At 38.8% G+C, this 24,833-nt stretch overlaps 1 protein-coding gene across 1 annotated transcript; it reads right to left on the reverse strand.

Annotated features, from left to right (window-relative positions):
* Positions 1-14,066: 14,066 nt before the first annotated feature.
* On the reverse strand, positions 14,067-18,825 carry barx1 (BARX homeobox 1). Its single transcript, XM_086002293.1, has 4 exons — positions 18,019-18,825; positions 16,257-16,551; positions 15,361-15,445; positions 14,067-15,277 (listed from the first exon to the last, which is right to left on the reverse strand). The coding sequence occupies exons 1-4, from the start codon at positions 18,221-18,223 to the stop codon at positions 15,113-15,115; spliced, it is 750 nt and encodes a 249-aa protein (XP_085858419.1). The 5' UTR covers positions 18,224-18,825; the 3' UTR covers positions 14,067-15,112.
* Between the last annotated feature and the right edge of the window lie 6,008 nt (positions 18,826-24,833).

The following is a 24,833-nucleotide window of genomic DNA, read 5'->3' on the forward strand; positions in this document are numbered from 1 at the left end:
GTTTTGTACAGCTCCATCATATCCTCCCTGCTCTTGCCTTCATTAGCCGAGGCATAGAATATAAGTATCCCATATGCCTTTTTAACCACCTTATCTACCTGTCCTGCTGCCTTCAGGGATCTATGTACATGCACACCAAGGTCCCTCTGATCCTCTGTCCTTCCTAGGGTCCTACCATTCATTGTGTATTCCCTTGCCTTGTTAGTCCTCCCAAAATGCATCACCTCACACTTTTCAGGGTTAAATTCCATTTGCCACTGTTCTGCCCATCTGACCAACCCATCAATATTGTCCTGTAGCCTAAGGCTTCCCTCCTCGCTATTTACCACTCCACCAATTGTTGTGTCATCTGCAAACTTACTGATCATACCTCCTACATTCATATCTAAAACATTAATGTACACTACAAATAGCAAAGGACCCAGCACCGATCCCTGCGGTACACCACTGGACACAGGCTTCCAGTCACAAAAACAACCTTCAACCATCACCCTCTGCCTCCTGCCACTAAGCCAATTTTGGATGCAATGTGCCAAATTGCCCTGGATCCCATGGGCTCTTACCTTCTTGACCAGTCTCCCAGGTGGGACTTTGTCATAGCCTTACTGAAGTCCATGTAGACTACATCAACTGCACTACCCTCATCCACACACCTAGTCACCCCCTCGAAAAATTCAATCAAATTGGTTAGACATGATCTCCCCCTGACAAAGCCATGCTGACTATCCTTGATTAATCCTTGCCTCTCCAAGTGGAGATTAATTCTGTCCGTCAGAATTTTTTCCAATAATTTCCCTACCACTGATGTTAGGCTCACTGGCCTGTAATTCCCTGGTTTTTCCCTACTATCCTTCTTGAATAATGGTACTACGTTAGCTGTTCTCCAGTCCTCTGGCACCTCCCCTGTGGCCAGAGAGGTTCTGAAAATTTGTGTCAGAGCCCCTGCAATCTCCTCCCCTGCCTCATACAGCAGCCTGGAATACATCTCGTCTGGGCCTGGGGATTTATCCACTTTTAAGCCCACCAAAACCGTTAGTACCTCCTCCCTCTCAATGCTAATTTGTTCAAGTATATCACAATCCCCCTGCCTGATTTCTATGTCTACATCGTCTTTCTCCATAGTGAACAGAGATGCAAAATATTCAATTAAAACCTCACCTACATCTTCCGGCTCTACACACTGATTGCCACTTTGGTTCCTAATGGACCCTACTCTTTCCCTGGTTATCCTCTTGCCCTTAATATACTTATAAAACACCTTGGGATTTTCCTTTATTTTGCCCACCAGTGTTTTTTCATGCCCCCTCTTCTATTGAAGTTATGGTGGCCGAGCAGGAGAACCCCCATGGAAATTCACCCTTCCAGGCTGTTTGACTATAGAAAGCATCAGAACGGAGGCTGGTCTTCTTCACTCTTACACACTTTCCAATGGGGGTCACTGGATAGCAATCAGAAGTGGGGCACCTGGTTGCATTTAATTTTTCCTATGTATAGGACAAGAGCACGGAGGTGTTTTTTACTACCATCTAAGGCAACATCAGCCAATTTAGCATGGACCAGATATCAAACCTAACTTAAGGGTGCATTTGCCTAATGAGCCATTGAAGGAACCATAGAGATATGTGATAATATATGGTTATAATATTTTTCTAATGTGGACACTTGTTAATGAGAATCTGAGAATTGTTTGGAGTCTGTTTAGAAATTTAGCCAGACATACAATTCACTATCCTTTTGGACCAATTTGACCACAACATTTTGTTTTTAACTTGATTGATTGAAATCAGTGGGTAATTCAGTATATATTTCGAAAGGCATTAAATCAAGACTTGCATTGTACTTTGTTTCTTCATTTTTATATTTTTGGCATGCAATTGTTTCCAATTCTATTCCCTTTTGATGTATTTTTAATCCGTTGCTTACCAGCTTGTCATTCTTTGGTTTATATTAAAGAGATTTTAAGTCTTTAATTTGAATTAAACATACCAGCTGTATTACCAAAATATCATTTACAGATGCAGACAGGATATTAATTGCATAACAAAGCACATTACATCATATTTCCAGGAGATGCATTGCAGCCTCCTGAATAAACAGGAGAAAATAATTCATCATCAATGTTCTGAGCTGAAAGGTCTCTGGAGTTGTTCTTTGTTAGTCGCAGGACAGATTCAAATGCGCATTAATGGATAGGTAAAGTAGAATGTTAAGATTCCATGATATGGATCTAGTAATGGAGGGTTATTCTGATTTCTGCTTCATAACAATGATGATTCTTGTTAATGAGAATGGTTCAATGCAAAGACCATTACTGTTAGTTTAATAGAGATCACTCCAACATTGAGTTGAGCCTGTAGGGATAAAAAATGAATTGCTGTCTGTTATACATAATAGATATCATACTTGGGCCATTTACAGTGGATACAGGGTATTTTATTATTGTTCATGTAAATAAAATGAAAGTGAAAGTTTACCTTCATTGTGATTGAACTGAAATGCTATTACTCAGTAAATATGTATTTTGTTTTTACTTTTACTATTGCCCATTCTGGAGTGGGTATGTAAATCAATCTTTTTAGTTAAACCCACTCAATCATAGCAGCTCCTTCTTGAAACATTACAGTGTGAATGGTCATTAGAAAGTTTCTATTGCATGTAAATTAAATGAGAACAACTATAATTTAAAAATCAATCGTAAACAAGTGGAAAAATCTCTGCGTGACATTCTGAGTTATGAACCTTTACCTCCAGTAGATATTATGACACCCTCAGTAAACCATCAATGATTAAAAAGTAGATTTAGCACTCGTACTTACCTAACAGTAGATCAACGTGTAACTTACTGACACATTTTTGGCTCCTGTACAGATTTTGCTAAAGGCAAAGTTAATTATTAATGTGTTTTCCTGATTTATGCCCGCGTTCCTTCTTTTAATAAAACCTCTTTTTAATTTACCTTAAACACCCTTAAAATATGCAGTTCTTCTCATTATTTATATATTTATACACTGAAGTGTGTTCCAAAAATAGTTTTATAACAGATTAGTTAATAGTAAAAGACTAAGATAAATGCTACTTATACAAAAAAAGATGGCATTTATTACAAGAAATATAAACATTTCAAGTTTATTAAACACATAAGCTATGTAAATGTAAAATAATTTAGGTTTTAAAAAAAAAGTATTTTATAAGCAGGTAGCCCAGACAAGTAGGGTTATGCCAACTTATACAATAAATGGTCTATATGGTGGTTTGTGTTTGATATTTGGCACATTACCAAGCCGCCACCCTAACTTTTATTAAAGTATCAGTACAAAAGTAATCTAATTTTATTTTTTAATTCACCCAGTCCTTATGTATATCTGCCTTACGTAAGATTTTTTTTTAATGGCCCAGATTCCCAACCAAAATTTAAAATTTGTAATTTTAGTTATCAAAAGTACATATGATTCCTGGTAGTTTACAGAGAATAAACCATTCATACCAAAGGTGACATAACTCACTTGTACCTGCGATGACCCTGAGTTATGCAGCCGGTACTAATTGGTTCAGTTTTAATACATCACCTCCTGAAAGTGTATCACCACAATTGTTCTATTATTCAATTCTAAATTATATCACAAATGTAAGTCAATCTGTATGTCTTTATTGATTTATACATTTTCTAAACATTTCCCATTACACTACAAAGGATTGAGCAACTTTAAAATATTGACCTCATAAATACTTTGGTATTTACATTTAATATTGTAGTATTGCTGACTGAAAACTGGCTATAAAACCAAGAACTGGAGGCCAGTAAATTTATTCTCAAACTGTTTTTACAGAAAAAAGTATTTTTGCAGAGTCGTGCACATATCAAAAGCACATCCTGTACTGACTGCCATGAGCTCTGCCAATTCCTAGGAACATACAAAATAGGCTGGAAGGAAAAGATGAGCAATCTTCATTTTGCATATCAGATGTGCCAGAGACTGCCCCACACCTCATGGCTGAAACATCCTGACTAGACACTCCCCCCCCCCCCCGCCCCCCCCCCCACCCCACCCTGCCCCCAACCCCACAACCATGTAATCTCCTGGGAGAGGCAAATACAGAGAAAAAAAAACTCTGGAAAATTCCTCTACAACCCCCTCAGGTGGTAGAAACCAGTCCAGAAGATCACATGGATCAAGTGTTGTCTATAAAGACACTTACCTTCAAGGGGCAGAGATTGCATCATATGAAGAACTGGTCCAGCTCCCTCTTGAAGGCATGCAAAGAGTCTGTGTATAATAACACCGAGATCTTTTTCTCTCTCAACCTCTATCAGTATTGTTCCCTGCAAATGATACCTGTATTCTGTGTTGGCCAGACCAACATGCCTGACACTATTTATCCAAGTTAAATGCAATTTGCCATTACGTGGACCACTGCCCAGGTGCATCTAAATCTTTTTGCTTTTGATTGCACTCCTCCACTGTGTGAACCTTTGCACAGATTTTGGTGTCATCTGCAAACTTACTGACCATACTTCCAAAACTACTGTCCAGATCATTAATAAAGACGGTGAATAGTAGCAGGCCTAGAACTGCCACCAAGTTCCAGTTTCAGAAATTCCTAGGAGTAATGACATATACACTCCACCGACTGCATGATATATTTGGAAATGTCACAGTCATTACTTTGGATACCATAATCATTATTTTTCATTGGCAATAATTATGTTGGAATAAAGTAACCTCAGAACTTTTATCACCTAATCCTGTTTGTTGTAGAGAGTTATGCCATACGAACTAGTCTGATAAAATATCTAATTAACACTGCAACTTATTACTTGGATTTTTGCAATGCATACTGAGAATAATGGTGAGTTGTCCTGATAACCTCCTGTTCTAAAACAATAAATAAGCTGTTGTCATGGGACACACAATTAAAGTAAAATACTTACTTTGGGGAGATGATTATCAACTAACTTCAGTGCTTATATTTAAAACAAATAAAATTTACCTGAAAATGTTAATGTTACCTGCATCTAGTGGAAATTGTTGCACATATTAGACGTTCTCCGAGTATAAGCTCTGAATTTAAGCTCCGACTGTCAGCTGTGGCTCAGTGGTTAGCACAGTCACCTCTGAGTCAGAAGGTTGTGGGTTCAGGTCCCACTCCAGGAACTTGAGCACAAAAATCTAGGCTGACACTGCAGTAGGAGCGCTGCACTGTCGAGGTGCTGTCTTTCAGATGAGATATTAAACTGAGGCCCAGTTTGCTCTCTCAAGTGGACGTAAAAGATTCCATGGCACTATTTTGAAGAAGACCAGGGGCGTTGTCCCCAGTGTCCAGGCAAATATTTTGTCCCTCAAACAACATCACAAAAAAAACAGATTATCTGGTCATTATCACTGCTGTTTGTGGGAGCTTGCTGTGCACGAATTGGCTACTGCGTTTCCTATATTACAACAGTGACTATACTTCAAAAAGTACTTAATTGTCTGTAAAGCGCTTTCGGACGTCCAGTGCTCGTGCAAGTCTTTCTTTCTTTCTTAAGCCTGTATTCAAGCTACAAAGTTGTAAAGCACATAGCACAACCTCTATCCAATGGGAGGAGAACAGAGCAAATCTGTCTATTAACTGTCATACATTTATGACAACAATCATTTGTTTTTTAATACTCCTGTGAAGTGCCTTGGGATGTTTTACTACGTTAAAGGCCTTACATAAATGCAAGTTGCTGTTGTTGTTGTTGCTGTCTTTGACAGATTGCATGAACAATATGTAAAACTTTATTAATTTGGTTTAAAAAAATGATAACTGGTTTAAATGTTGTCAACTGAAATTAGTTCAAAATACGAGATCTTTGAGGACTTAGTCATTTTTAAAGATCCTCATTACAATGAGATGCTCTAATCAAAAGCTACTTCGATTTTTTTTTGTGTCAGGCACCACAGACTTTACTGATGTCTGGATTCTGTATGTGTGTTGTTGTTGTTGTTGATTTGAATGGCATTTAGGACAAGCATGAACTGGAACAGATGCTGAAATAAAATACAGAAACTCTATGCTAGTTAACGATGCTTCGCAGTCCATTATATATCAGTTTAGTCTTGTGTAAGCCTATTTAAAGGAGATGCATTAAAATGTGTTCCGTGTAGATATTTCTTCATAATAAAGATTACCTACACAGTTGTTCTTACAGATCTTATCCAAACAGTAACATTCTAAAAACCACCTTTCAGTCAGAAGTGATTGTGCGCGTTAGTTAAATACAGTGGCAGTTCATTACTGCAAAGTATTGACGATTCTTTAGATTATTCTTATTGAAGGTCTACTATTGAGGTCGCAATGGAACGTCTAGCGCCGGTTATAATGAGAGCTTCATAAAAAACAACAATCTGTATTTATAAAACGTGATGCAATTGTGTTACACTAAAGCTACGTAGACTGCAAGGCCCAGGAAATGGACCTGGCTTCTAGTAACGGCTATACTGCGCTCAGAGACAGAAAAGCAACTGGGCATGCTCATTATTAATTTTAATATGAGACATTAACTTCAATACAGTTTAATTTAAATTGATAATATTGGGCAGGAGCAGCACGCCTCTCCTAATATTAAAGAGAACCAAAGGTAAGTTCATGAATACTTCCCAGGAGACCGAATTAATACTTTTTGGTACCTTGGGCACGTTTAAAATGTGGCTTTATACAGGCTGGAGTTACACGACTCCACGTCAGCCCTAGGCGGGGGTGACACTAAGTACCGGAGGTGGGCTCAGATTGAGAGCTGACTGCCCAGTTACTTTGCTGTCCTCACGTCAATGCGCTGCCGAACCCACTTCATATCACATAATACAAGGCCAGCCTAATAACAGGTGTATAAGATAGAAATCTTTACTCCTGGGAAAACGCATGATATATATATATAACAAGTTATGCTAAATTCAACAAACTATTTTCCCCATCGGAAACATGGATAGGTAATGCAACCTATAGGAAAAATAGTTTGTTGAATTTAGCATAACTTGTTCCCACACTCAGTTTTCGAGCATTATGGCGCTTCAACATGATGTGGGAGTTCTGGAGTTCAGCCCTTGCGCGCACTCAAAGGTTTAAATGAAATCCTTGATTATAAAAGTACCCAGTGAATGGGCCGTTTACACTTATATCTTTCGGGAGCCGGCTGCTTGCCGCGGAACAAGCATTGTGTGAATTATAAAATCAAGCACATGGGATTCGGTTTTCTATAAAGAGCAACCGGACTCACCAACATAAATTCAATTTCCCTTTAATGTTAGCGCTTATCTAAATAGTAAGGTGACTGAGTGGGTAGCGCGGGTCACTTGTATATCTTGAACTTTGAGGGATGCGGAATGTCGGTGACAGTGATGTTGAGGATTGTGCCCGTGAGATTTGGTTTAAAAAAACAATCAACTTGCAATACAAAAGTTATGAGTCATCGATGAAGCTGTGATCCTGTACACCAACACCTGCTGAATTCAGGGATCCCAACTGAGATTTATTCCTCCAACAGTTTGATGAAGGCTCTGGCTCCGAAGAAACCTTTTAAGCTGTGCTGAAACTCCGAGGATCGGAAGAGCGGGTTTCTCCTAGTCTCTATCAGAGCACTCACACATAGGAAACCCAAGGAGGGGGTGGGGGCGACTCGAACCAGTGTTCTTCATCCATCAGCAGAATTCCGTTATTTTAAAGAAAGCTCTGCACAGGCAATTTAAAACTAGAGCGGCCTTTTTCCGGGTGACCCTGTCGATTTCAAATCATTCGGGTTTTTTTAAATGCTGTGTCTGATATACGCCGTGGAGAAGTAAATGGGTTACTGAATTAAACTGTCAATAATATTCAAAGGAAAGTGTACAAACTGAAGCTCGCAATCTAACAGGGATACGAAGAAGATTTTAAAATCGACGCAGCGGGTTCTATGAAAGGAAGTTCTTTTATGACATGTTACGATTTCAACTACCTTTGCGAAAGAGTTTTCTCGGGGCGGGGGGAAGTGGTGGGGGGGGTGTTAAATGACGATTTTAGACATTGTTAAGAATGTATCTGCCCACCTTAGGGCGTGAAGTTCTGACTATTTGCCTTTGGTAGAGGAGAAAGACAAACTAACTGGTGGCTCAATCGAAGAGTTTATTTGCTACCTGGAAAACAAAACGTCTGCTAACCACAGTAACACCTTCAAATATTCGGAACAAAAATAACCAGGGGGATGCCAGGATGCAGTTTATATTAATGTATTTAGCCAAGTATAACGAATCTCGAGTACAAACAGGAAAAAAAAAGGTTCCGGGGTCGCAAGTCGCAATTGCACTATATGTTCCCACTTACTCTTGTGCCTCTCACTCTGTGAATCCTGTTATGAGATTTAAAACATAAAAGTGACGGATGTACCTAACCATGTCTAAACACCCAGACACTAATGTATGTTGCTGGCTGTAAACAGGTCAGTTCTAAACCGTCAGGCATACACTCCTTGCTTGGGTAATCTGGAGACCGCTGTGGATTGAGTAACGCGCACATCTGCACTCCTCCTATTCCTCGATCTTTTGCGCTTTGACCATGTGGAAATTCAGAGGGATCAGCCTGCCCTCAGCACACGATGCTGCGAGGCTGGAAGGAAAATGTAGTAAAGATATATTGTAGTAGCAATAGTTTATAAGAAACAGGATTGCATGCGTGCATTTATCCTGGCGCCTGTGAAATTTGTGAATGGCGAAATTGTAACTGGCTCAGTAACTTGGTACAAACCAGTCTTTGTTTATTGCAATTTTATTACACTTTTCATGGCTTCTAGTATTCCTCTGATTGGGAAGTGCTTGACAAAAGTCTCATAATGATGGCATACGACAATTAAAAAGCTGCGGTATCACATAAATTAACAGTAATTCAGAAATGTATGTCAGATGTAACATAGAAACCAACATCCACACGAGACCTCATTACAAGGTATAATGCATTTTATTTATGTCCAACCAAATGTATACATATTTCCGGCAAGCTTAAGACCGTTCACATTCAAACTGAAAATAATTGCTATCTTGGACACAATTATTCATTGCACATTATGTAAACTGTCAGTATTGATAAGACACGAAGAATCACGATTTAAATGGTGGAATATTTAAATAATAAAAGAGAACGTTATTCAGATGCTAATTTATTATTGCGGTGCTCTTATTTAAAACGTATTTACTATGTGTTCTGATAGAAGGGAAAAGAACTTGCGTATCTATGTAACGCCTTTCATGTTCTCGAGACGTCCCAAAACGCTTCCCATGTCACTGAAGTACTAATGAAATCTGGCCTCTATTGTAATGTAGGCAAACTCCGCGGCCAATTTGCGTGATACACTGTTTAATTCTATTTAAGTTAATATTTTAAAACGACCCGAATCAAAAAATCGGCGTGATTAAGAGTATTGAAGGGATTGCATATTTACAGTATCAAAGATAAAATAAATTCAAGCTTTTGAAAGACTGATTGTTAAATCAGATCACTAACATAATAAATATTTGACGGCAGTGAATTTTAAAGTGAGATCCATAGCTCCTCTGTGTACTTGTATGTGTGCTTTCATTATTCATTCCTGTTTACAAGTTTATTATATTGCTTTAAATGCATCTAAAGTTGTAATCGTATTGAACTGTAAGAAGCACCGTCCTTGACACAAAGTGTTGTATTAAAATTCAATACGTTTCATTAATTGGACTTAATTTGAAAGGCAGTGAAAGGCGAAAGGGAATTGCGTGTTTATACATATTCCCGCATCACAACAACCACTGAGGAGAAACAACATTCAACTGGTCAGGCTTCTTGAAATACCACGAAACCAAAGTCGAGAGAAGATTGAGTACGGGACGATACAGTTCCGGCCTTGTTATCAGGCCGTACTGTCGTGGACTCTAACTTGCTGCAACATACAAACTAATATGAGGACATTATTCAACGTTGATAGGACTGTGTTTTGTGGCATATATTCTTTACTGAAGAAAGTGATATGATATAGTGCAAGGCTAGAAACATTAGCTGCAATGGCAGTGCCAAAAGTAAACAGTTGGCTCGCCATGCCCTCTCTGAGAAGCCTTGGTTATTTTCTTAACGATGTGTTCTGAATGTTTTTTTTTAAGGGTTATGTCATTACACTCATTCTACTAAATAGTCGTAATAATTTTAGCCATTAGGCCAAATTAGGAGAAATTCTCCAATGAAATGAAAGGTTAATTGCCCATTTAACCTAATCATCCCACTGCATTAATTCCAACATGTGTTCGCCGCATACCGACCGTTATTGGGTGGTGTGTCACTTCTCCTTTGCCCTTCTCATTAGTGTTGTAATGCAGTTGTGTACTGGTCCGCGTGATTTGTATCCATCACTTGATTTGAATCTTACTATTGGTTGGTCAGTCTACATGACGGCTTTTTTGTTTAACTTGGAAATAAATGACCGAATGGACAGTATACCGAATAGGCCTATGTAGGCTGAACTTTACATATAAAAAATAAAATTATAACGACATAACCTTGCTTTACATACCTAATATTTCTTAGCACGTTTAAACTAGTATAAATAACAGGACATTGCGGCAATGCTGAGAAAATATCTCTGCCAAAATTTAGTTTATACAATATTAAATATTTTAAACAACTGTCTGGGTTATTTTGTATGCCCGAAATATGTTTGAAAGCGATCTAGATTGGATTTCTGATAGTGTAACCACTGGTATTGAATTTATGTATCTTTAAAATAGGCATGTTTCTCTTTAGTTCCTATGCTGAACATCAAGTGAGAAAAGCTAGAAAACTGCGGTTCAGTGCACTCTAAGCCCTATGGGTTCTAAAAAAAGATATGTGTTTAAAGAGACCGAGGGAAATGCTTATTTTGGACGCTACTTTATTGCAAAGTGTTAGGATGCTGGCATAATGTTGGCCAGCTGTGTTTGATTTCAGTGGGTTTGGCCAGTAGCTCATCTGATAACCATCAGATCGAAGCCTTCGCGGGAGCACAGTGCTGACATTGTTATTCTGCAGATGTCAATCACACCAACTGCAGTCCTGGGTTTCCACACCTGTATGGCGCACCTTTTCACCTTTTGACTCCTGGGTTTCCTTGCCTGCTTCAAAAAAAACCTTCATTTGATATAACTCTGGGGGAAAGTGCTTTCCTAATTTTCAGCGTTCTTTAAATGTGGTGAAACGCTTTAAGTATCATTGAAGAAGTGCGATTCCTATCTAGCGTTCTTTTCTCATCTTTTCTATTGTCATTATTTGATTTTGTCACGTGCGGTTCGGTGCAGGTATATCTGATAAAATGAAAGCAGTCGGACTTCACAGAGCCCGAGTTCTTTTTAAGCTCAGTGCGGGCGAAAGGGTGACCGACTCGACAGGAGTGTGAATTGATTCTGCATGAATTGTTTCAACTGACTTGAATAAGATTATTATTTGCCAAACGTTGTGTGAATATTTATTATGACATTGTTATAATTAAATATTGTAATGATCCTAGCTTAATTAAACACGGAGTCGCAGTTAATATTCCCACATTATCCTCCCCCATGCTGATTTTCAAATCAAATATGAATGTCATATTTTCAGGGACAAATACTTTTTTTTTACTTTGATGGGTATTGGCGTCTCTAGCCTGTTATTCATTCAGGAATATGAGGAATTCATTCTCGTTATTCCAGTTAGCTGCTCGTCTATTGGTGCGTGTGTGTGTGTGAGTGTGTATAACATAGTAAAACCAGAGCAGTTTTTCCCATTTGGTAATATTTAGATTGAGTTACTAAAGATAATTCAATTTAAACCGGCCCACCGACAATCATTCTGCCTACACTGATAAGACAGTGTCGTTATTCATTTTAAACAGTTTTTAATTAACGAACATACTTTTCGGAGTTGATTTTGTCGAAATGTAGTGATTTCCTTTTCATCTCTCAAATTTGAGTTTCCAGATGTGTGGTGTGCGTGTCACGTGAACACTGGAGAATCAGACTAGCCAGAGTGGGCCCAACGTGGAGTTAAAGGTTTATGATTCGGAGTGCGCAGAATGGGCCCAACGTGGAGTTAAAGGTTTATGATTCGGAGTGCGCAGAATGGGCCCAACGTGGAGTTAAAGGTTTATGATTGGAGTGCGCAGAATGGGCCCAACGTGGAGTTAAAGGTTTATGATTCGGAGTGCGCAGAATGGGCCCAACGTGGAGTTAAAGGTTTATGATTCGGAGTGCGCAGAATGAGCCCAACGTGGAGTTAAAGGTTTATGATTCGGAGTGCGCAGAATGGGCCCAACGTGGAGTTAAAGGTTTATGATTGGAGTGCGCAGAATGGGCCCAACGTGGAGTTAAAGGTTTATGATTCGGAGTGCGCAGAATGGGCCCAACGTGGAGTTAAAGGTTTATGATTCGGAGTGCGGGTGGATATCTTTAGCCTTATTTGTATTTTTCTATTTAAAACGCTTTCAATTTTCAACATATTGTAGTGCAACAGTTATTTGGGTGCCATTCGTCGGAGTTTGTCTTTGAAATAAACTTGCAAATACACTTTGTACCCTATTATGTAAAGCACCTTACTTCAGAATTCAGTCCTTAACCTCCGGACAGTTGGATACGTGATCCAGAATCCAGTCTTACTACAATAATATTGTTACACTACAGGCAATGAATGTTAGGTTCGGATTGATTATCCCTGACAACAGAGATATAGCACGTGTTCTATTATTATTAACCTAAACTTGCAGTTACATTTCAGGAGTAACAATTAAAGGATTTTCGAATTACGTTTATTTTCCACGCAGTAGACATAATAAAAAGTCGAAGCACTTTTAGTTAAATACCCCTATTAAATATTAAGGAAAACTGAGAGATGTCAGACATTGAGAAAATTGTTTAATCGTTTAAATTAGTGTAGTTTTTTTGTTTGAAGTTTGCATTGGCAGTAATCCACAAATATACAGTGTATAGATTATTTTCATAAAGTAGTCATATCTTTACATAATCCAAAATTGGATTGGCATGTTAAAACTTCAATAAGAAAGCTAACAGAAATGGAAAATACCAAGTATGCTGTTTCTACATCGGCTGCTACCTGCAGGAGTCCCGCATGCTTGTTGTTCCAGTAGATCACATATCATTAATGTGTAATGTTTTTGACTGACAGACTTTTATAGATGTTTAACTTTTTTTGAATAATTGAACAGGGCATAGGTCATGTGGCACTGGACCACTTAAGAGCAAATCATAGACCCGTAACGGTGAAGCAATGTCCTGCATACAGCAGCAATTCGGTGTTGTCAGCATCCACCCCCCCCCCCCGCCCCCTTTAGTAGAAACAGAAGTTGTCTTCTGAACGTCAAATGTTTCAGCTGAAGGCCCGAACAATTTCCGTGAGCCTTTACACTTCTACACAGAGCTAGTTATAGCGTAAAGCAGCAGAAGTAGATTGTTTGCGTCTTTAATTATTGTAACATAATGTTACATTGACAAGCATTATTCAAATTTGGACTGTCCACCAATTTGCTATCGGTTTCAGTCAGAATATATAGCCATGTCTAGCTGTTTGATTTCAATCGTATGAAGTTATCGGCGGGGAGAAAAATACAAATCAGAACTTTTCTTGTTTTATTATGTGGCAGCTACCAATATATATTAAAATTGAAACAGCGTGCGGACTGGCTCGAAAGGGAACCATAGGGTTAGGATCGGCGAAGGAAGCGGGCACAGACTGCAAGTGAACAGTTGCAGGGAAAGCAATGATTTGCATTAGCATGTAAAAAGAGCTGCACTTAACTGCAAATAAGACTGACTATATATAAAATTACAAGTATTTAAATATCAGGTTAAACTGAATACCTTTTCCTCCGTGCTATGTGGAATCCGAACCGTTTGTAATTGCTTAACATCCACTGCACGTTTGTGGTTTATGTATCTAAACCATTCCAGCCGGCTAAACAATGACATGCATAATACGCTGTAACATTTAAGGAAGGAATGCTGTGAGGGATATGTTTAATATAAATATGACATTGTTTTACAGCATGCGCCCTGAGGATTAAACTTGCACGTAAAAAGTACCAACCCATGTCTAAATATAATGGTTTAATATATTTTTCAGTCTGAACGCGCGCAATATTTTTTTTTAAACCAAAGCGTTAAAATAAAAAATATAAATACGAGGACTGACTAATCTTTTATTGTTGGTATCCGTGTCAGGGTAGTATAAACGGAAATATAAATTTAAAAAATACAAGCACATTTAATTAGATATCAAAGTTTCTGTACTTTTCTCTTGTCGAAAGGCATAAGACACACTTCTTGGCATTATGCCACAGTCATTGCTGCAAGAATTATTTACAGTTTCTCCTATCTTTCACAAGTGTATGAAATCATTTATAAATTCGGTACTTGGTACAAACACTTCAAATCTGCTACTGCAGCTGTGGCTCTTTTGCACTGAACCATAACATATTGTACTTACTAGCAAACTGGTTTGGTCAAAATATTTATAAAACTAACTTGACAGAGAGGCACCACAGGATTGTAGGCTGAAACCTAAAATATAAGTCACGACAATTGCATCTCCCTCAACAATACTGACATTTTGTTAAAAAAAATAGCAGAACGTGTTTGAAAGACTGTAAAGTGTAAAACTTACGATTCTGAGCTTTAATTTTATGTAGCCAAAACGTGTGTAAGAAAGGCGCTAAAATGCTAAATTACGTACAATCGAAGGGAAATGTGATCACTTTGATCCACTAAACAGTTCTCAGTTTCTTTCTCGATAATCTCACTTAGGGACTGAAAACAATGTCATAAAACCGGATATGCGTTCTGCAACAAACTTCCGTGTCAACGGCAAATTGATCCAATCTCCAAGTGCGACTAATTACTTATTAAAATATAATAATGGTGAATCTGTCAGCGGCAAGTTCCATCAGCTGGTGTTTGGAGAGAGAGAAAACAGTTTAATTCAAAGGTGGAGCTGACATTTACAGTTTGGGTGTAAATTCCACATGAATGACGCGCTAAAATCGGTAGACACGTGGCTCGCTGGCGTTTCAAGGTCAGTCTGTAACAATTCATCACCCCAGCAGTATGGAAATCAGTTTTGTTTCAACCACCGTCAAGCGTTATTCTTCCTGATTAACTTCGGAAGGTGATGGGGAATTCTCGATCTGTTTTTCGGCTTCTTTTACCTTCTCTTGTTCTGAAAGTTGTTCACTTGTCGGAATGGAGTTCTTCTTTGGACGACCTTTGGGTTTTGTCGGGGACTCCAGGCCTCCGCCTTGCAATACCTTTAAATAAAAATATAATTTAGCAACAAACCACTACCAGGAAGGGGTTTCGTTATTGAACGTTCATTAAATAGAATACTTACTATTTTCTTCCACTTCATTCTTCGGTTTTGGTACCAAGTTTTCACCTGAAGTTGACTAAGACCCAAAGATTCTGCTAGGTCTATTCTGTATTTAAAACATATAGAAGTAAATATATTTTGGGGCAAATCAAAATATCATGTATTTCAAATAGACATGAACCCGTTAATCAATCTGCCATTACAATTATTTCACGTTTTTGAAGAGTCTGTAGACTTGGAAATGAACATTGCGCTTTGAAAATCAATTGAACTGCACTCCAACTGCTTGTGTCGCTAAAAACTAAACTGCATTTCGACTGCCTGTTGTTACCTTTCCCACTCCCCGCCCCGAAAATACTCATACGAAACTCGAAGGAAATATTCTAATATACAAATTGCTATTAATTCATCTGCATGTTTAGATTGTGGGGAGACTATTTGTTGGGAATGATAGAATGTCACTGTCAATGTCAAATCGATGAAATGGCTGATGTCTGATCTGGCTCCGCACACTTGTATGTATATGTTTCAGACACTGTTGACTGCTGATTAGCATGGACTGTTCAATCAGTTTGTGTTTTTTTTTCCCTCGTTTGTTTAATCTTGTTTTTTCCCCTACTGTTCATTGGTGGGGGGAAGGGAAGAGATACAAAAAAATGATCACAACTTGAAAAGTGGTTATAAGGGGGGAGATGGTGGGAACTTTTCCGATCTCTAATCTAAAAGCAACAGGTTTTAATGCAATAAACAGTTAAACTGTTTAAAATAATATAAATTAAATGTTTAAAATAATATAAATTTAGATGTTACTAGGCAGAAGAGTGCAAACTAACTTTCTCTGTTGAGTTGTATATGTCTGTAAAAAGTGTCAATGTTATGCTTTGTATTTTTAATAAAGGGAAAATGTTCAAAGTTACCTGTCCGGCGTTGATAGATATTTCTGCTTTTCAAATCGTTTCTCGAGTCCCATTAGTTGTAGTTCAGTGAATACTGTTCGGCTCCTCCTGCCTTTTTTTGCCTTGTTTCCTGGTTCTGGACCTTGTTCGAGCTTTGACCGGAGATGCAGGTCTAGCGGAAGATGGGGACCTCCGGGGCCGGTGGGCAGACTCGATCCTCCGGATACCAACGCTGAACCCAATGGAGCGGCAAGGCTACACGAGATCGGACCCAGCGGGAACTTAAAAACTCCAGCGTGATCTGATTTCAGGCCAGCTGCAAGCATTTCGGGCACAAATGTTACTGCCAATGTTGTAGTGAACTCAAAGATTGTAATTAAGTGCATTCAAATTAAACCTGCCTTCGTCTATACAAGGTATAATTTCATGATTGCGCAGTATATTTAACAAAGAGACTGATGCCTATGTCAGTGAAATATTGTAGTATTAAAAAAAAACATTTTCAATGTGCTATTTGGTTACACGCAAGTACGATGTTATTTTAATTTTTAGTTTCACGAGTAACTATCCGTCTTCCTATAATGCTTGCTTTACGCCGTCATGATATGAAACAATCAGATAAAAAAAACACCAATATCTGAAATATATTCAGACTTTGTTTACTTTTTGGGGGAAATAATATTTCGCAATTCTTCAAATCAGCCATTTAATGGCTGATAAATTAATTACTATCGAGCACTACACATTTTAAAATTAGATAGCACCCTTTATAGGAAACTGTTCATTATTTGCCTTCCTTTATAGCACTAAGTATAATAAGTCATAAATACTCTCTATTGCAGCAGGACTACAAGGTTGCCTTTATACGCCAGTTGTCTTGTAGGAAACAGGAAATTATTCAATTTACCACATCATTCACTAATGTATTTCCATAATGTGCAATGACATTACTCAGGATCTGGATTAAAAGAATTGTAGTATTCGTGTGTGACATTTTTGTGAAAAAAACGTTTACTAGTTTAAATGAGGGTTGATTTGGGAGAATGTTGGTTAAAGTTTGGTACAATACTGGTCATTTATGCCTGTGTGTGTGTTTGTGTCTTGGAAGGGGTGAGATTCCCCGCTTCAAAATAAATGCTGCGATTATACAGGGGTTTTGGGGTTAGAATAGTTGTTAACCATATATTTCCGACCCGGGGACACACTGTTTATTCTAGAGAAATATGGTTGGGATCTTAGGTAATATTAAGAGAAAATTAAACACTGGATATATTTTTGTTAAGATTACAGATACCATGTGAAACATATGCAACATTTATTGTATAATGCCAAACTGGCGGTCTGCTTACAATGCTCGGGCAGGTTTTCTTCATTGCCTGGATTGCTGCACCTCGTTTCCTAGGCCTCTTCAAAATATTTACTGTGATCTACTATTTCATTACTTTGCTTCCATTTATTTCATTCTCTGCTTCAATGTGTGTACATATTTTATTGTGTGTTGTTTATTGCGCGCTGCATGCCACTCACGACCTAAAGCTAAATTAAATTGACAATGTAATCGTTGGAGAATGGCTATTCCATCCGTGAAGTAACCCAACTGGCGTGTTTGGGCACTAACTCATATTGTGGACTATACTTGTAATTTGTTCCAAATAGAAATATGTTGAGGGAGCAGAGAAGAGTAATTTGGAAACCACGTTTTAATCATGTCAATGCAACCTGCATAAAAGGCGAGAAAGACTTACATAAAGGAAGACAGAGTTAGGAAAGTTTTGCCACCTACCTAGATGGCTGTGGTAGGGCCGACTGTTGAGCAGAGCATGGACCCCGAATTTGAGGAGCTCTCCCCCGTTCGTGGCTTTGCCTGAGCCCGGGGGTTCAGTCAGTATCTCCTCGATCATAAAGCTCCTGTATCGGTGTGACCTGTAATCATGGATCGGCTCGTGAGGCAGGTAATGAGCACCCAGCTCCAGGGGATGCTGCATCATTTTCTTTATGCCACAATCCAACTGAGAAGGAGAGGAGAAAAAAGCACCAATAATGCAGGTTGATTTCCCTTCACGACTGCGGCTGGTGTCTGAATTCCACAAGTTCCAAGTTGCTCAGTGCTGCACACGAGAGCGAGTTTTCATTTCGACGCAACAAGTAGCTTCATTTTTGCACGTTCTCTTTTAGGATGCAAAGAAAGTGGTCATTTTAAAGAGCGTGATCCTTTCTGTGAGTCGGTAAGCACGATCGGTCGTCTTGTCGCTTATTCACTTGTGCTGATTTGCAGCTTTTCCGGATTTCGGAGCCGTACGATCTTGTCGGGAGAGAGCGAGAGTTGGGAGGTTTGCAACATCATTAACTCACGTGATGTCGTCCCTCTCCTCTCTCTCTCTCTCTCTCTCCGCCCTGGAAGGAGCCACCCAGCACTTCACACAGCCTATAGCTGCTCTCCTCATTCTTCATTAACTGGAAAACATCCCGGCTGCAATCACAGGAGTCAGGGTTGGGCTGCTCGCAAACCCTGCGCCGAGTCCCGCTTCCAACCCGGCACGTCCCACTTTTATTAAACAGCGTGAATTTAACCAAAACTTAAATGCACAAGAGAAATGGTAATAATCGGTGCTGTTCAATGGCAAACATGATTATGAAACCATTTGTAACGTTTGCGATCGCAATGAGTTCTTTCACTTAGTATGGCCATTTCTTCCAATACTGCAGTTATTGGCTATTTAGCGCACTTTACTGAAAGCCATCAGATAACAAAAGAATTTTGATTTTGTTCAGCTGGATGTGTGTGCTCCGAAACAGGGCGTAGGACGGACGACGCAGAGCTCTGATTTATTTACTTTGCTCTGCCTCGTTAGGTTTTCTAACCAGTTGCACGGCCAATAGCGCAATATGGCACAACAACTAAATGAAGATGTGTTTTTTTTAATCAGCCTGATTGCCCCGACAATTCAGCTCCTGATGTCACGTGGTGCTCCCTCCCGAAAGGGGCCACTTTCGGATGGTGAAAATGGAGGTTTGACATTGAGCACAATGCCACTTGTCTTGCGCTGCGCCGTGCACATGACTACCGCAGGGCTACACAATGCGGGGAGAAATGGTTATCCGCAATACAGTGCTTCGTCCTGTAAATATCAAAACAATAAATAAGCTTCATGCTCATACGCGACTTTTGCAATGACCCCATTTCTTGTGTACAGACACGCTCTCCGCGGATCGCCCCATTCCCAGACGAGTTTCAAGTAATAGCAGAACAGTTTACAGTAACACATCGAATGCATTTCAGGAGCCGTATTTTATTGAATGCTCAGTCATAAAGGGCATGCCAAGATTTTGGCAATGTAGCTTTTGGAACAGAGATACTGATTGCCTTCTGATTTGCGGAAATTGCGAGCCATTAAAGTAGTCTGAAGTCCAAAGTTTAGGATGCAACTGGTCCCGTCCAGTTGGCCAAATATAATACTGTTTTCTACAGCCACAATCCCTGTAAACCTAACTCCTAGATCGGCAGGACTATGGATGTCAGATCACAAGGAGGTATTTATCCCCTCCCCCCAAAAATACAGTCTTGCACTTTTTTTCTATGCATTATGCCAGGCTCAGTATTATTTCCTGGCAATTACAGCCCCGTAACATGTTAAAACAATGTGAGTGGCGCTCGACCCGCTCATTTGGAAATACGGGTTTTCGGATACTTTTTTTTCCTTTTTGTCCATTTTCTGAATGACTGCCAGGCACTTCGTGTGATGTTTTGATAACAAATATGTTAACAGGCTCGTTTTTACTTGCACCATGTGAGGATCAAATAATTATATGCCTTACTTTTAAATGTGTGGTGGGTGGGGGGGGGGGGGGGGGGGGAGGAGGAATCGCCAATTTGTTTTGCGCAAGTAAGAATTGTTGACAGGACTTTTACAATTATCATTGAACTTGTTAGCAATTGTCAACACTGTGACCCCGGGTCCGAACTCGCGGGCAAGCCAGCTTGTAAAGAAAAATGCACCAACCCTGGTGTTGCAAATATTTCAGTCTCCTTTTTTATTTTATGCAGGGCGTCAAATGGAAATCTTCCACAAATAATTCGTCCTGCGAATATTAGCTGGAATTACACATATTTTGAAATAGCAGGCAGCCAGAAACCGATGTCCAAAGGAAAGTGGGAATTTTATGATAAGCAGCCATGACGGGGATCCCGGAATGGCGTGTTGCCTCCTAGGCAGCTTCTATCTCTCAAACTTCCTATAATGAAGTTCCACTGTAATCAAAAAAATGCGTTTTTACAGTTTGGTACATGTTATAATAATTGAGTGCAAAGCGCATGAGTGGACGGTGTGTTTAAGACAATTTGTTACTGAATTTGATATCTTCCGAGCCATTTTACACAGTACAATAAGGGGGTAAATGCTGCATTAAAACTCCAGAATATGTTATGTTCTTATAATATATTTATGAAATATATTCATTTATGAAATAGTTTTATTTCATTTTTACAAAGTATTTGTTTTACTTGCATCAATCCTTATACTTTCTTCCTTTTCTCGGCTTAAAACGGAACGATCGAAAGCTGCCAATTACGAACAAACTTCGCATTCACTAAACCTCAATAAATAAAGAGCAGCTCTGATATGCATCTCAACGTGAAATTGAAGACTGAAAATCTCTCTAATCATGTTGGTTTCCCATGTCAATTATTAGAGTAAAGGAGAGATTGTTTTAAATCGCACCCAGTGATACATTTCGAAATAACCGCTTCAATATAAAATAAATATTTTAATGGCAAACTACACTTCAGCCAAATAAAACACTAGCTATACCAAATGTTTTAATTACGAAACTTGATGACGGATTCGAATGCTATGGCACTTCCAATTATATTGCAATGTATAGCACCCGGAAGTTAAAAGAGAACGTTAAATAAAGTAATTAAAAGGGCCCCTGCACACATCCCATGTTTCTGTCCAGATAGACTCGGGTGATTTTCTTTCCATTTTAAACCTAAGTTATAAAGCCCCAGAACATTACCTAGAATATATTTTGTAAATGTAAGTGTCAGGATAATGTATTATGCCTGTAACGTAATTAGGGCACCTGACACGTGGGCAAGTTTTGATTAATGCCCTGTTTACTTTCCCTTTGATTACACGAATGGAAGCAAGTCTATTGCTAACTGTTTGTATCATTACTCCCTCAATTCAAACCTTTTACATTTCTAAAACATTTGAATATTGATACTTCTGAATTTTGTTGTACTCGCAAAGATAAATGCTTTTTTTAAACTCAGGTGAATCACTCTTTCAGTTTCCAAAATCACTGACAGTCATTAAATTTGATTGCGAGGACAACCCAATGCACCGCTCCGCATGCATTACACGCAGTTCACTCCGATGCGTTGCATCCGCACTTCTAGGCCTATGAATTGTAGCTTCCTATAATGTAAGCCCGCGTTTCTGTTTACCGTTAAAGCAATAGAATATTATTTTTTTGGTCTGTCAAAAAACAGCAGTGTCAAAAGACGTGAACTATCCCAGGTGGAAAACCTGTGAATCTTGAATCTTGGCATAACTTTATTATTGGTAATAAAATCAAATTGGCGGCCGCGAAAGTTGGATCCCGTTTTTTTCAGGCGCAACAATGTTTCTGGACCCTGTGCACTAGGTGGAGTCTCACTGTGAGATACGAAGAAAACCGCAGAAAAGAAATGAATATATAAATCTACCACCTCAAGCAGACCAATCACTGCTGATAGCTTTACATTCTTTATTTCAGCACAGAACTCTAGCTTGGTTTTGGCCTTATTAGCCCCTTTTCACAGAGTGAATCGTGTTTTCTTCCCAGAGGAAGTGGCATATTTCGCATGCACAGTTATTTATTGCTTGATTCGACTGTCACGTTTGTGTGATTATCTTTTTTCAATTTAAAACGTATCCACAACATCTTTCACATTGTTTCAATACAGTGTGCAATTAGTAATAAAGTTAAAATACGGAAAGGAGACTCTAGTGGCAGATCAGTTATGCACTGGAAAGTGAATGTAGTTTGACGGGTACAGTAATAAGTGACAATATGTGCTGTATATTAGCAAAATATGGAAAGTAAATAACTTCATAGAAGGAGTGAATGTGACAAAATATATGATCAATTAAGGAGCCACATGTATTTTCATATAAAGCATCATAATTGCGAGGTTCGTGTGTTTTTGAAGTTTCAACAAGTAGAGATATTCCTTGAACCCCAAAATGCTACGAATTCCTTTCCCACATGATGACACGGGATCGAACGTTTTTCTTGTTGCGTGTTAGGAGCCTAATACCAACAGAAAATCATTTATTTAAACTGCCTGGAAAATGAAACAGCTCCATCACGAATTATAGAATTATACAGCTATCAATTTATTTACACGCACACTTAGTGCATTATGTGCACACTCTATTATTATCAGTGTGCGATATTGCCATGCAATGTATAATCATTTTTCAGACCGCAGAGGGAAAAATCATTTGGGATTCTATATTTAAGTTAAAGTATATTGAGGACAATTTAAGTACACCGTTTTTGGTGTTAACTCTTTATGTAAGAAATAACCCTGCAGGTGGTAATTAATTTGGTTGCCATTCGCAACGAATGTAAGAAAAATAAAATATACTGCAAGTGACTAAGCATCTGTCTTCCTGACGCATTGTGCTTGTGATTCATTCTTTAACCAGGTGGCCTTTTCACTCCTGAAGCTGTCTCTTGCGCTAAAATGCTGCATTAATAGAACGTTTCCAACGCGCCGATTGCCTTATAATAAAATTCGAATACGACCAACAAAGTTAAGAGCTGTATCCTTAGCTGTGCAGTTAGACGAGATGTTCTGTGTAAGATGAATGGTTGCAGCAGACTGTAGTTGTGCGAGAACACACGTATTTCAATTGAATTTAAGAGACATGACAAGAAAGGTATGAAAGCCTGTATTTTCTAGATTCACTATGCTGGGTTAAAGTTGAAACTGTATTTTAAAAGTACAGTTTTTTCATAAATTTTCTATATTTTTATAAGTGATAGATGAGGAAACGTAAGAAATCGATACATTTAAACAGTTCTTGTGTTGGTGACGTATATTATGCGCATACTTACAGCAGTCAGATATTATTAGTCACTACTGGCCGATTGACTTTTTTAAAAGGAAGATTGCTGATTAAAATACTGCGACACCTGTAAAGGTGTCCTTTCCATCCAATCGGCTAATTTTGTTATAAGGCACGACTAAGCTCAAGAATTGCTACAAGCCATTGCACCAGAAGATCAGCAAGGATCCTGTCCTGGGACACTTAGGAAAGGGTGCAGATCATTTATTTTTGATAACGCTCCTGTGAAGCACCTTGGGGCGTTTTACTATGTTAAAGGCGCTATATAAATACAAGTTGTTGTTGTTGATGATGGAGTATTAGAGGCAGGATTATGAAAATTGCGGCTGTTTGGAGATGCTTAGCGTTTCAAAACGTTCTCATTCGGCCGATTCTGCCAGTGCTGTTCGACATAGCGAATGGATCTGTGTAGCGAAAAAAGTATGCTGTTTTTTTTTCTTATTTCATTGGGGCAGAAATTAGGATCCTTATATACGAGCAAACACATGCATGCGCCGCTGAGCACCCGCTATTCACTAGACAATCCTTGTTAGAATTTAGATCGGCGTAGAGAAACTTAACTTTTACAATCGTCCCCTGATTCTCATGAAGTAGGATAAATCTTCATGCAATTGTCAAAATTGTGATGTTAATTTAACATCGTCTTAACTGCACATTTTTACAATGGGTTTCTGGCTTAAAGCACTTTAGACAGCTTGCGAATAGCGCACAATTTTTGGAAGGAGACGATGTCAACTGTTGATAATACAAAGCGTGGCTTCCATCTTTGTTATATTGTATATTGCTTTTTAATTCACATCAAAGTTAGAAAAATCACGAAATTAGCTGGAACGCCATGTTTTTACTTTGATTATTTTTGAATTGTAGTTGAGGCTTATAGCAGGTCCCTACAATTGTTATTACGACCAGGAACGAAGTTTATGGAACACATCTAATTATTTAATTCCACAAATATGGACAGTGCGTATCCAGCATGGGCACAATACTGTAGCAGTTGGCAGCTTTTCTAAGTTGTAATGCTCTGTTGGCACACTCTGTGGGTGGGTAGTCAATATGCCCACTGCAGCAGTGTCATACCTGCACAACATGTGTTTGCAATTGGAAGTGACCCGCACTGGGAAGTTCGACGGTATTCCAGGGAAAACCATGGCTCAAGGGCAACAGCATGGGACAATTAGTCAATATAACTTCCACTTTAACATTCTAACGGCGTTTGATATTCCGGAAGCTTAGAAAAGCTCTCCAGTACGAACGTTTCCTTACCAATAATCAATAATCTAGTTGTATTAACAGTTTCTTTTAAAGAAAATGTGCGCGAACAACATATAAATGCCGATTACTATTTTCCAGATGTATTTCATAATAATTCCCGGGCTACATTACGTTTCTGCAATTCTATGATTACTGGGTTAAATCACGTCATGGAGAAGACTATGTTTATAGTAGAATTTAATCTCTATCAAGTCACACAAGCTAC

Source organism: Somniosus microcephalus, chromosome 11 (assembly GCF_052327205.1).
Source record: "Somniosus microcephalus isolate GS21.2 chromosome 11, FLI_Smic_1.0, whole genome shotgun sequence".
NCBI classification, from domain to species: domain Eukaryota; kingdom Metazoa; phylum Chordata; class Chondrichthyes; order Squaliformes; family Somniosidae; genus Somniosus; species Somniosus microcephalus.